We start from the raw sequence: 14,391 nt of genomic DNA, 5'->3' as shown, positions 1-14,391 counted from the left end.
TGCCAGCGTGAGTAGCGGCGAAATATGACAATTTTGGCGCCTTTTTGTAATGTAATTGTTATTGTTTGTATAATAAAATTTTATCAAAATTTTATAGATTTACAGCAAATAATGTAACTATAAAAATAACCAGATTCATTTACTTTTTTGGTTGACCATGTCAACGGTAATCCATTAAACAGTATCGGGAATCTTATAAGACTATTAACAATTCGCTAAAGAGTTCTAAAAACAACAGTTTTTTATATAAATGCAGAGTAAAAATCTAAACGTTAAAGAAATAACACAAAAAATCGCCTATATACTTAATTAACCCAAAAATTTAAAAGTCAACAGTGTCAGAATTTCATAAATGTTAGGTAGCAGTGTCAAAATTTCATAATTTAGTTGAGTAAACTTGCTTGCGGTTGGACCAATTATCTACAAACAATTAAAGTGCGGTCAATGTTAATTATTCCTTCTATTTTGAAAACAAGGATAAATTTTTCTTGTTTTGTTCCGTTTGGGGTTAAAAAGATAAATTGTGACGAATATTTAGAAACCCAGTTCTTAAGACTACATCCATGTTATACATAAATTGGAAAAATATTGTTAAAAAACTAATTATTAATAATTTGCAACTTCATAAAATGTATTTATCATATGCTTTACTTAAAATTGTGGTCGCCAAAAATGTCGGCGGTAGGTGTAGCTTCAATCACGCATGGAGCGAATAGAAACAAAATAATTTTAAATGCATAGACTTAAACTGTGAATATGATTTCTAAGCATAATATTTGTTACTATAATTTTTTAAGGTATAATAATTTAACTAGGTTTTCCTGTACGCCCATGGCGTCTGGACAGCTTTGTTTTGTGTCTTAATGTCGTTTAATTTACATTTGTTTTTTATCTTGTAATAAATTACCTTATTTATATTTAGTGATGCCAGTTAATTACTATTCACTATACAGTTTACTTTATAAGAAAAATTAAATTTGGTAAGACTGTTCTACCTTTTTGAATTATGATTTTTAAAATAGTCTTCATAAAACAATTTTTGGTAAGAAATATTGTAAAATTTGTTTTATTAATTAGTTTTACAATCTGTTTATAAGCACATAATAGTATATTATTCAACTAGCATGTAATGGGCTATTACTTCACGATGATGAAGTTTGCGACATAATTCATCAGAGTGAGTAATAGTCGTTATATGCAAGTAGAATACTATACTTTTATTATCCACGTCTACGGTCTACGACCTTTTTTTTTTATTTTAATTAGTAAAAAAATATAATTATCAACTACTCAAGATTAAAATTATAATTCACAAAATAAATTTTGTTTACCAATAGTACACGGCTGAATAATTGATTGTTTACTATTAGCAATGCCGTCTTAATTATGTATTGTAAAAAACACAACAATAGACAGTCAATTTAATATTATATTCACTTCCGAAAAATTATAAGTATAAAGTACCTACTGTCATTGTAACATATAGGAAATGGCTATTATCGGTGGACGTATTTTAAAAAGTTATAATGTACATTTTATATTTAACTCTATATGTATAATATAATAATAGAACTAGATATAACATGGGGCATATACTAGTTCGCTCCGGCGGCCAGATTTTAATACCCTACAGAAAAGGGGCATCGGTAAATTCGCTCCGGTCATATATTTCTTTAGAAAATATAGTTGAACAATGCCTTTACTGGGTACACAATGTTTAATGAATAATAATGAATAGCCAGGGTCAGCGTAAATAGATAATGTTGCCTTCATAAAGCAGCTACTTTGATACGTTTTATTAACAAAATAAAAAAAAATATTTCTCTAACTTTGAATTTACCTAAATATGTAGTTTTATATTTCTTTTATATTTCTTAAAATTATATCAAAATTATAACGATATTAAATATTCCCTTGTTCAATATAGTGTAGGAAACAAAGGTTGAACCTTGCAAAATGGACACAAGTCCGGTTTTATTTTTTTTCTGGTATATCAAGGGGTGCTTATTATAAGACTAACTTTTTCTGAAAAAATTTCGCCCCGGAACCTCCCTTTTCACCCCTTTAAAGGGGGTAATTTGTGGTTTTTGCGGAACGTAGCCCTTCCTGTAACTTCTACAAAAAAATTCTTTTATAGAAATATGAAGAGGACTATATTTTCTACGATTTATTTCCAACACCATCTCTCTATCATCCACCGTTTAGCGGGGGTGGCGCCCTAAAGTTGACAAGTTTTTAAAAAAGATGTTTTTAAAAAAAATATATTTTTCCCTAACTATAACGGAAATTAAGAAAAAATCCTGCGGCAATTATTCACAAATAATTGACTGATTTTTTGGTATAGGTTTTACTTAAGGATAATTGCCCTTTTTTTAATTACAGGGTGTTACATTTTAAAAAACCTCTTTTTATACCATCTGAACCGTTTATGCTAGAGTAAAAAGGCTTTCAGCGATTACCCATGTACTGGTGCTATTTACAAATTTGTATAATGCACCCCCATTTTTCCCCGGAACCACCCCAAAAAAAAGAAGAATTAATAAATAAATTGATTTTCTTGGAATCCTTCACACACAATGCCCTTTATTAATATGCTTCATACATCATTTTGTGGACGTTATTATTACCCATGCATGGACACCAAAAGCAATTTCCTAGTGCAACCCCTTAAGCAAAAGAAAAAATAAATAAAATGGGGGGTTGAAAATTTTTTTTGTTTTTTGCTTTTTGATCCATATGGGCATATGCTTCATCAATAGTGCTTTTCAAAAATATATATGGTTATTGCAACATCTCTGCGAAAACCACCCCTATCCTTGAAAATGTACTGCAGAAACTACCCCTATCCCTTGGCGAGCATGTTTTTACGATTTTCTCATTACCTATGTATTATTTTTAAACAAAACTTATACAAGGTTAAAGACCACTATTTACTCTAAAAATTATGTCCTATTCATTTTTTCGTATAAGCAACGGTTACGGCACAGTGGCGCCGTAAACCTCATATATGCTTTGGCGGGCTCCAGTTTTTGTTTTTTTTTCGTCATCTGTTCGTTTTATTGATAAAGTACTTATGCAAAATAAAACAACACAGTGTAACCTACAAATTATGACTTATGCACATTTTACATTCTTTGCTCCCCAAAGCCACAGTGGTGGCCCAAAATAAATTTTTGCATATTTTCGCCACCTACATGCATTTTATTGCATTAATGCTACCTTAACAGCACAATATTTACCCTTAGGTGGTCGCTACGCAGTGGCGGATCCAGGGAGGGGTGATGGGGGTGAACACCTCCCCCCCCTCTCAAACCAAGTCATATTATATTCAAAGATTATAAAAATATTCATTTATTTTTATAGAAATTTAACCAATTGGCACCCCCCTCTTAACGATGCTGGATCCGCTACTGTCGCTAAAGCATAAAAAGTCATTCTTATAAAAATAATATTAATATTATATAAGTATTTCTATAAAAAAAAAATGAATATTTTTATAATCTTCAAATATAATATCACTTGGTTTGAGAGGGGTGGGGGTAATCGCCCCCATCACCCCTCCCTGGATCCGCCACTGCTTAGCGACCACTTAGGGGTGAATAATGTGCTATTAAGGTAGCATTAACGCAATAAAATGCGTGTAGGTGGCGAAAATATGGAAAAATTTATTTTGGGCCACCACTGTAGCTTTGGGGAGCAAAGAATGTAAAATGTGCATAGGTCATGATTTGTAGGTTACACTGTGTTGTTTTATTTTACATAAGTACTTTATCAATAAAACAAACAGATGACGAAAAAATAAACAAAAACTGGAGCCCGTCAAAGCATATATGAGGTTTACGGCGCCACTGTGCCGTAACGGTTGCTTAAACGAAAAAAATGAATAGGACCTAATTTTTAGAGTAAATAGTGGTCTTTAACCTTGTATAAGTTTTGTTTAAAAAAAATGAATAGGTAATGAGAAAATCGTAAAAACATGCTGGATAAGGTATAGGGGTAGTTTCTGCAGTATATTTTCAAGGATAGGGGCGGTTTGCGCAGGGATGTTGCAATAACCATATATATTTTTGAAAAGCACTATTGATGAAGCATATGCCCATATGGATCAAAAAGCAAAAAACAAAAAAAAAATTTTAACCCCCCATTTTATTTATTGTTTTTGGCTACAAGGGTTGCACTAGGAAATCGCGTTTGGTGTCCATGCATGGGTAATAATAACTTGCACAAAATGATATATGAAGCATATTAATGAAGGGCATTGTGTGTGAAGGATTCCAAGAAAATCACTTTATTTATTAATTCTTCTTCTTTTTTGGGTGGTTCCGGGGAAAAAATGGGGGTGCATTATACAAATTTGTAAATAACACCAGTACATGGGTAATCGCTGAAAGTCTTTTTACTCTAGCATAAACGGTTCAGATGGTATAAAAAGGGGTTTTTTAAAATGTAACACCCTGTAATTAAGAAAAGGGCAATTATCCTTAAGTGAAACCTATACGAAAAAATCAATCATATATTTGTGAATAATCTCCGTAGCATTTCTTTTTAATTTCCGTTACAGTTAGCGAAAAATATATTTTTTCTAAAAACATCTTTTTTAAAAACTTGTCAACTTTGGGGCGCCACCCTTGCTAAACGGTGGATGATAGAGAGATGCTGTCGGAAATAAATCGTAGAAAATATAGTCCTCTTCATATTTCTATAAAAGAAATTTTTTGTAAAAGGTACAGGAAGGGCTACGTTCTGCAAAAACCATAAATTACCCCCTTTAAAGGGGTGAAAAGGGGGGTTCCGGGGCGAAATTTTTTCAGAAAAAGTTAGTCTGATAATAAGCACCCCTTGATATGCCAGAAAAAAAATAAAACCGGACTTGTGTCCATTTTGCAAGGTTCAACCTCTGTTTCCTACACTAATATTTGATTAGGTTTTCCCGTATAAGAAATTATTGCAAGTGATATACATATGATATATACAAGTGATATACATATGTATTTCTTTGAAAATATTGGTAATTAGTAGTCTGCCTGTAATTCTATGATAAGAAAGAGGAGTGGTGCAAATTTCAACATGATTACTTTAGTTACGGTTTGAATGTTTTCAGTTCATGATGGAGAAATCTGAAATAAGTGAAATATTAAGCGAAAAGGACAAGCCTATGTTAGTTATTGACAATAATTGTCAATAACTTACGCCGAAAATTACACTGCAAAACGGTCATTTATTGAGCTAAATCTAAATAATCTAATTTCACTGTCTCATTATATTTACCTATATAAATATATAAGAATCAATATTTTATATAATTTCTAATATAAAATACAAAAGTCACAGTACCAATTTTGCGAATATTAATTTTCCTAGAACTTAATAGATAAATTCTTAATCCGCTTAACCACGGGAGCGAACCAGGTTATGGTTTTCGGAGCGAACTAGTATGTAATTAAGAGGGTTTTTTTGATCTTGGGAGCGAACTAGTGTGCTCCGATAATATGTTATAAATTTAAAATATATAACGCAATATACCTTTATAAAATAAATACAATAGAGTAAAACCCCGATTATCCGTGCTCCTCGGGACCGGACATTGGCACAGATAATTGAAAAGCACGGATAATCCGGATTTATTTCTTATAATACATATGTACGTATGTAAAAGACAACAGAAAAAATAAATATTTCATTATGAGTCTCCCTCTCCGAGAGTTTCCGTCGAGTGATTTACAGTGACGCTATTTTGATAAAACCTCAAAAATGCAATTTAAGTAAGTAATAGAAAATCATAGCACGGATAATCCGCAGCCCGGATAATCCGCACACGGATAATTCGGGGTTCTACTCTAATATCAGTGTTAAATTCCACTAAACACAGCAAATACGCTAATTTCACTGTCACAGAAAATAATAAACGTCAAAATTATAATAGTAAACAATGTATAAAAGTAAAAATATAGTTACCCCTTGTTACAGTTAAAAATCCTTTAATAATTTTTCGAAATTAATTATTGATTTAAATTATTACAGTAATTATTGTGTTAAATAAACAAAGTTAAGTAATTTTATTTGCAGTTTATATAAGACTAATATTAAAAGTGACATTCGCCACTCGCATCTAACTTCAGCCCGTGAGTAATGACCCGTGGGTAATGAACTATTACTCATGGGTAAAGTAATGGGTGTTATTTTCTATTCAAAAATAGTGAATATTGAGCATGTTATTAAACGGTCGTAGAAAAACATTATTAATAACTTATTTTTCTTTTATTTATGCATAATAAACCAGTCTATATCTATTTTGAGAAGAAATTATTGATTTCACATAAAAATCACACACATTCGAAAGTTCTAAACGGTATAATATAAAGGGTATAAAGGTGATGAAAAATCCGTATAGCTGATTTTGATTTATTTTTCTTTTAAAAAAAAAATTTATAAAATTGTATTTGTTATTGTTATTGTTATGTATATCTTTTTCGTGAATCTATGTTAAGCTTTGTCCATAAAATTGTATAATTTTCAGTGACAATAAAGCATATTTCTATTCTATTCTATTCTAAACAATATTAAAATATAAAATACAAATTTTACCTATAAAAGGGGTTTTAGAGAAAATGGTTCAAATAAAAATTATAGATCATAAATAGCTCTTTAATATTGAGAGTTTTCAAATTAAAAGACATAAAAAATGCCGAAAAATTGGAGAAAACATTTATTTTTCCAGTAATTTATAACTGGTAATAGCTTTGTTCCTTGTATAATGACATGTAATATGATCTCCTACTCAAAATTATGGCAGTTAATGAGTTACATTGATATGTAATGGGTGCTAACAGATCGACCAACTAATTTATAAAATATTTAGTTTGTTTATCGTCCTTTCGTTTTTTTGTATACACAGTTTCCAGGCCCCCTCTGTGGCGCAGTGGTAAGAGCGCCTACCTTTGAAACGAAAGGTCAGGAGTTCGAATCCTACCAGGGTCAGAAATTTTTCATTTATTATAAATTAGTAAATGAAAAATAGTTTCTGTCCTTGTGGGATCGGTACTCACCGGAGGGACCGCAGACGTTCGGATACAATTAGCGTCTCTTTGCAAAGACAATGACGTCGACTTTGCAAAGTAACAAGACACTTACTCAACACACATTCTACACATTACTCCCCTGACTTAGTGATAAGTTATACAATTACGTGGCTAAAGGTTCTAGTTCTAAACCAAAGCCAGAATCAGAGAAAAAAAAAATTTCCAGGCATTTTGCTAGGTTTCTCAGATAACTGTAGCTTCCTTTGTGGATAATATATTATGTTAGTTGTTCCCCTCGAATTCAGGGACTTCTGACATTATTGTCACAAAGTAGTTGCATACGATGTTACTTTCTTAAGTAAATTGTATGTCAATTATAATTTTGTACTAGCTCTTATTTGTATTACTTGTATTATAACTAAAACAAATTACATTTAATATTAAACTATCAGGAGCCCAAGGTACTACAGAAAATCAAGTTGTCATAATTTGTAATAAATTGCAACAAAACTTTTTAACTTTTTAACTAATTAAAGAACTTTTTAGCAATTTTAATCGTCCTTGACACAATATAAGCGATCTGCGTAATAAACGTTTTTAAAATTTTTCCGTTACATTAATAAATTCTTTTAATAAAACTGTATAGAAGAATTGTTTTCTTAATCCTTTTCAAATTATTTTTTTTTGCAGAGTCAAAATGGGTTGGGGATCGAAGTTGGATGGATGCGGAAATTTTATAAAATACAGTTTGTTCATCGTCAATTTTATAATATTTGTAAGTATGAATATAAAATTTTAGTGCTTTTAAAAATCACAAAAACCGCTGGTAGAGATTCTATTACGGTTTGTTATTAATAATTTGTATATAATTTGTATACCCCATTCCACGAATATACGACCCTCTTGGATTATCGCCACAGCGAATATTTTACTGTGCAAAATATGAAGAACGAAAGTAAATTGCAAATTATGTTGTTGTTTATTGGAGTAATTATTAGAGCAAAATAATTTCGTACTTCTTATGTTGCACACTAAAATATTCGTTGTCACGATAATCCATAACAGTCGTATATTCGTGGAATACACCATATATGATAATAATAATTGATTTATCGACCCTAGCGCCCCAAGCAGAAACTAATAAAAAATGTTTTTTTTTGTATTTACAAAAAAACACATCACCCGTAAAAGGTTATAAGCGGGTGTTTAAAAATTATACTTAATAGTGAAAGAGACTTAGAACAAAAACTGGAACAGTGGAGACAAGCTATGGAGGAAAACGGTGTAAAACTTAGTAGGACAAAAACAGAGTACATATTTAGAATGTTCATTTAAAGATGGAGTTACTACAAATAAAATGGTATCTTTGGATGGTGAAATGATTGTGAAAAGCAATAGTTTTAAGTACCTAGGATCGGTATTACAGAGTAATTGAGAAATAGATGGAGATGCATGCAGTATAATTAGGGCTGAATGGATGAAGTGGAAAGAAGCGAGTGGTGTGTTGTGTGACAGAAAAATTCCAATGAAGCTGAAGGGAAAATTCTATAAAACAGCCATAAGACCGGCTATGATGTACGGAACTGAATGTTGGGCAGTGAAAAAGAAAGAGGAACAACGAATGCATGTGGCGGAAATGAGAAATGGGAATGAGATGGATGAGTGAAGTGACAAAGAAGGATAAAATTAGAAATGAGTAGATTAGGGGAAGTCTAGGTGTGGCACCAATTGATGCCAAAATGAGAGAGCATAGGTTAAGATGGTGTGGTCATGTCGAGACGTTAATCACCCAATACGAAGAATAGCTGAAATGCAGATTCGTGGAAGGAGTAGGAGAGAAAGACCAAAGAAGACCTGGGGGGAGACGATAAGGCAGGACATGTTGGCAAAGGGGATTAACATTGATATGACCCAAGATAGAATTGTGTGGAGAAATGCAATTAGGGAAGTAGACCCCGCATAGGGATAAGGCAAAGAGAATGATGAAGAGAATGATGATTTAAAAATTAAACTAATTAGAGATACTATAATCGGGTTATAACTAACGATTAAAATTGAGGCAATGAGAGCCAGAGTGGTCTAACTGATTTGAACATTACTTTACATAATCAAAGAAAATGATCAGAAGCTAACAATGTCCGATTGTTTTAGTAATTGTATATTGACCAAGAGGCACATTGAAAAAACAGAGTCATGTCTATACAAAAAGAAGAAGAAGAAGAAGATGTTATATCTTTCGCCTTTCATCATATTTCATCACTCATCACTCATCATGCATAGGTCAGAATAGGAAAAAGAACATCGACACCATTTAGCATAACATCAAAACTTAAAAAAGGAGACCCCTTATCACCGTTGCTATTCAATTTGGGGTTAAAATATGCAATAATTAAAATATCATCTGAGCTGACAGAGGGATTTGCGAATCGAGGATGAAAACTATTGTTGGCATTTTCTGATGATCTAGATATAATCGCTCATTCTACTACAAGAGACGTAAGTGGGGTGTTTTCGGAACTCGAGGAAGAAACAAGTAGTCGGGGTCTTCGAGTATATGAAGAGAAGACGAAATACATGCTAGTAACCAAAAATCCAGGACCAAGAGTTAGGCAGAACATAACTATTAATGGGTCCAGGACGTCGGCCGATTCATCACCAGTCAGTTAATCGCTAACTGATTTATTTCCGAATTTCCGACCAATTTTCGACAGATAAATTGATTATTTATTTTTAATATAATTAGGAATTCTAGGAAATGACCTAACCTAACCTAACCCAACCTAACACTACATAAATTTGAACATATTATTTCTACAAAGGCCATTTAACACTACACATTTAGTACTATTTAGTATAAAATTTAGGGGAAGTAGAAATAGAACAGTAAATATAATAATATGTTTTATCTGTTTAATTGACATAAGTTTTTAACTGAATTTAACGTCGTGTCGATTTATCTCCCATAATACAAAATCAACTGACAAACTGGCGATGAAACGGACGGCGATGAAACGGACGGCGATGAAAGGACGGCGATGAAACGGACGACGATGAAATTGACTGGCGATGAATCGACGGCGATGAACCGGCGGCGATGAAACGTCCCATTCCGCTATTAATGACCACAATATGGTAAGACAGTTTAAATATCTAGGGGCGGTAAGAACAGACGACAGCCACATAGAAAAAAAATGTCAGCAAGGATAGCTGCGGGGAATAAAGCATTATCCTCCCTATCGTCATTATCAATATCTATGCTGCTAGAAAGAAAATCTACATTAAGACTGTACATGACAATTATTAGCCCAGTTGTTACATATGGAAGCAAAACATGGACTTTACATCAGCGGGAAATAAATAAGCTGCTGGTATTTGAAAGAAAGGTTTTCAGAATGATATTTGGCCCTCAAAGAGATGAAGTAACAGGGGAGTGGAGGAGTCGCCGTAATGCCGAATTGATGACTCTGTATGGTACTGAAAACATCGTCAGACATATACTGCTGTGCTAAGCCCAAAGGCGGTAACTGATTTTTTATCGAAAATGAGATTTTTGTATTTTTAGGTAGAATAGGGTATTTAGTCTATATTTATAAAGTCTTTGGAGTTGTAAAAGCATTATATTTTAAATAAAATTGCAATTTTGTTAGCGGTATCTACACTTTTCAGTTAAAATACTAAGCCATTTGGCGGTAAATGTTAAATACTCTGGCGTTTTGACGGTATCTGCTACAGTTGCCGTCCATATACCTTAGCATATTGCACTTACCGCTAATCTACTTTAAAGAATGCTACGCCTACATTTAGAAACCGCCAAATCGCCTTAGTATTACGAAGTAAATTCGGCCTAACTTTACAAGGTTAAATTATTGTGTTAATTAAAACAGTTGTGTTAGTAAAAGAAATAATTACCGAGGATGATGAAAACTTTTCGAGATTATTATATCTATTGAAATGTATTTTCATTTTTGTTTATAGTGTTTCAAGGATTAACTAATTATGTTGTCCTAAACAATATGACTCTGCTCCAAGTGGATGATTTATATCTTGAATTAGGCAGTAAGAGATTTTCACATTTAAAAATATTCCTTTTTTTTTTAATTAGGTTTTAAAAAGTTAATAATATATCCACACGCTGTCCACAAGCATTTTTAGAAAAAGAGGCTTAAAATATTTTGTTTTTTTAGAAAATCAAGTAGAGTCGAGTAAGAGTTGTGAAACACGAGGTGAAACCACTGAAGACAATATTATAGAAAGAGGACAATTTATTGTAAACTAATTAAAAGAGGTGAAAAAAAATATGTTCAGCCTGTACAGGCGCAAGGTTTGTTTCATACTTAAAGTTTTCTGTAATTAACCCTTTGTTGGTCGTACATGGGATTAGCAGTCCCATTGATTGCATTTTTTTTTTTTGTTTAAATACAAGCTATTATCATTGTTTAACTAGACAATATCTAGTAGTCTAGTTATACAATGCTATTATAAATAGGTAAAAGACAATGTGATCATATTTTAATCATAACATATAACTAGTTTGTACAATACAACTAATAAAATGTTAAAATTTGCCCTAATTACATTAAGTAATGGTATTTTAATACCCAATATGATATTGTGAAATACCCAATAATATAACAATGCATAATAATATTAGGGTAGGTGTCGGCTATCATAAAAATGTTAAAGCTCTATAATAACATGTCGTAAATAAATAGCGAACCTTTGTCGCTAAGAATATAATAGCTGAAAATAGAAAGTGAAAAGTATGGTTTACAATCACATTCACAGTTCAAGAATTCTTTAAAACGCTTAACATCAGCAGATAACAATCTGAAGGGATTCTGTTTTTTCCTAGTATAAGTACAGTTTCGCCTAAAGTATTAGACGCACTATAAAAGATTTTATAAAAAATGTTAATTATGAGGTAATACCATTGTAATACTAAATAGGTTTTTCGGTATGTACCAGACACAAGGTATGTTGTTCGGTTGTCTATTTAATTGTCTGTATTGAATCACAAATGGAAAATTATTATTAATGAACCAATATATATATTTATTGACTCTTGAAAGAAAACAAATATAACGACAAACTAAATATTGTCAATTTGTTGTTGTCATATCGTGGCTCAACATAATAATATTTAATAGTACTTTAACTCTTTCAATTTAATAAACTTTAATACACAGAAAAACTTTTTATTTCATATCAATCACAACTGTAAACCACATACCGCTAATAGGCTTAGTATTATAGTAAGTTTTGATAAAACGTTTTAGCGGTATCTACCTCTTTTTATATAAAACTTTGTTTTAAAATATAACTAATGGTTCCCTTAATAAACTGGGGCATATATCCATGTATTAAATCTATTAGCTAGTCCATAAATCCCTAACGGGCCAAAATTGTAGCATTCAATTTTGAAATCGATTTTGCCACCATTTTTTCAAATGTTAGTTACCGCCTTTGGGCCTAGCACGGCAGTATAAAAGCTAACCGTATAAGATGGGCAGGTCATGTGGTAAGGTCGGAGGAAGACAGAGTGTTAAAGACAATATTTTTTGTGAGAATAGACGGTAGATTATTAGGCCATTCCAGAAAAAGATTGAAGGATAAGGTTGTAGCCGCTTTGTCTAGGATAGGGGTATAACAATGGGAAATGGAAGCGCAAGATCGTTGAAGCTGGAGGGCTCTAGTGGATGCGGCGAGGACTCACGAGGGCTGGATTTAAGGGGGGGGCAAGCTGGGCAGCTACCCGGGCATCCACAAAGCCCCAAACGTAAAAAAATCAGCACATAATTCACACAGAATTATTTTTGGTTTTGTGCAAAACATATGTGTATCAAGAATAACGTATTATTCATCTTGACTTCACACTACGTTACAGAGTATACAGTGATGAGCGCGCTAATAACACAGGTCTGCGACCAAAAAATTGTTTAAAAGGGCCTAGCCGGGTAAGATGGTGAAAAGTGCCCCCAGCTCGATTTAAATTCCATATAGGCCAATTTTTAGCACATATAGAGGAACTCACTTTCTGAAATTTTTAGCCCCCTAGGTGGTCACGTGACCCCCCTAGAGCCTAATTAGACTTTTTATGTTTTTATTTTTTATCTCAGGCGCATCAAGAGCTAGCCAAAAACTTTATTAAAAAAAGTTGTAAGCTCCAAAAAGATCTATAAGAAAAATTTTTTTTTAAATTTTTTGGCGGGAAATTCGAATTTTTAGAATAATTTTAAACTTTTAAATGACTCTGAAAAAAAAACTAAGACACTCGTTTTTACGAAAATTAATTATAATGTCTATTTTTTTACAATCTTTCACCCTGAATTTTTTCAGACTTTTAAAATTGGTGAAACGTACCTTTAAAAATAAAAAACCGCATTTTTTCAGTTTTTTTTTTCGTATTTTGAAACAATTTTATACATAGTTTTCAAAAAAGGTAACACTGTCACTAGAATAGGTAAAAAACTGAAAAATAATTGGGGTTTGCTTAATAAAAATTTTTTGTAAAGCCATCCATTTTCAAAATACAGGGCGTTGAAGAAAACAAAATTTTACACATTTTTTACGATTTTGCTGAAACTACTGGCAACATTGTAATAAAACTTGGCACGATTTAAGAGCTGGTTATTGTGCATATTTTGACATACAATTAATGAATTGATATTTATCATTGGCTCGCATAGGGTAATGGTGTGAACTTTTTAAAGAAAAAAGATAGTACGCTACTGACATATTTCAAATTAACAATCGTTTTTTAATTTCTCGTTCAATTTGTGACAAAAAATGTATCTTCTTATTTTTTCATACGACGCGCCATTTTTATTCAAAAAATAAAAGATCTTAACCCTTACAAAGTATTCGAACTTCTAGTAGTTTCTACATCTACATACATAATAAACTCATACATCCATTATCAAAATTAATTCGAATACTTTGGAAGCGTTAAGATATTTTATTTTTTGCAGCAAAACAGCGCGTCGTATGAAAAAATGAGAAGATAGATTTTTTATTGCAAATTGAACGAGAAATTCAAAAATGATTGTTAATTTGAAATATGTCAGTGGCGTACTATCTTTTTTTCTTTGAAAAGTTCAGACCATTACCCCTATGCGCGCCAATGATGAATATTAAATCCTTAGTTGTATTATTACAATTACTATTGCAAGTTTGCAATGTACTATTACAAGTTTTATTACAATGTTGCCAGTAGTTTCGGCAAAATCGTAAAAAATATGTAAAATTTTGTTTTCTTCAACGCCCTGTATCTTGAAAATGGATGGCGTTACAAAAAATTTTTATAAAGCAAATCCCAATTATTTTTCAGTTTTTTACCTATTTTAGTGACGGTGTTAAATTTTTTGAAAAATAT

General features: G+C 31.9%; 1 protein-coding gene across 1 annotated transcript in view; it reads left to right on the top strand.

Moving 5' to 3' along the window:
• Positions 1-14,391, top strand: part of LOC114331234 (CD151 antigen) — a 139,083-nt gene that overhangs the window by 56,336 nt on the left and 68,356 nt on the right. Inside the window, exon 2 of the mRNA XM_028280730.2 lies at positions 7,710-7,794. Within this exon, the coding sequence (XP_028136531.1) occupies positions 7,717-7,794 (78 nt within the window). The 5' untranslated portion in view covers positions 7,710-7,716. The remainder of the gene's footprint in view (positions 1-7,709; positions 7,795-14,391) is intronic.

Source organism: Diabrotica virgifera, chromosome 3, assembly GCF_917563875.1.
Source record: "Diabrotica virgifera virgifera chromosome 3, PGI_DIABVI_V3a".
NCBI classification, from domain to species: Eukaryota; Metazoa; Arthropoda; class Insecta; order Coleoptera; family Chrysomelidae; genus Diabrotica; species Diabrotica virgifera.
This window is presented reverse-complemented; position numbering and strand designations above follow the sequence as displayed.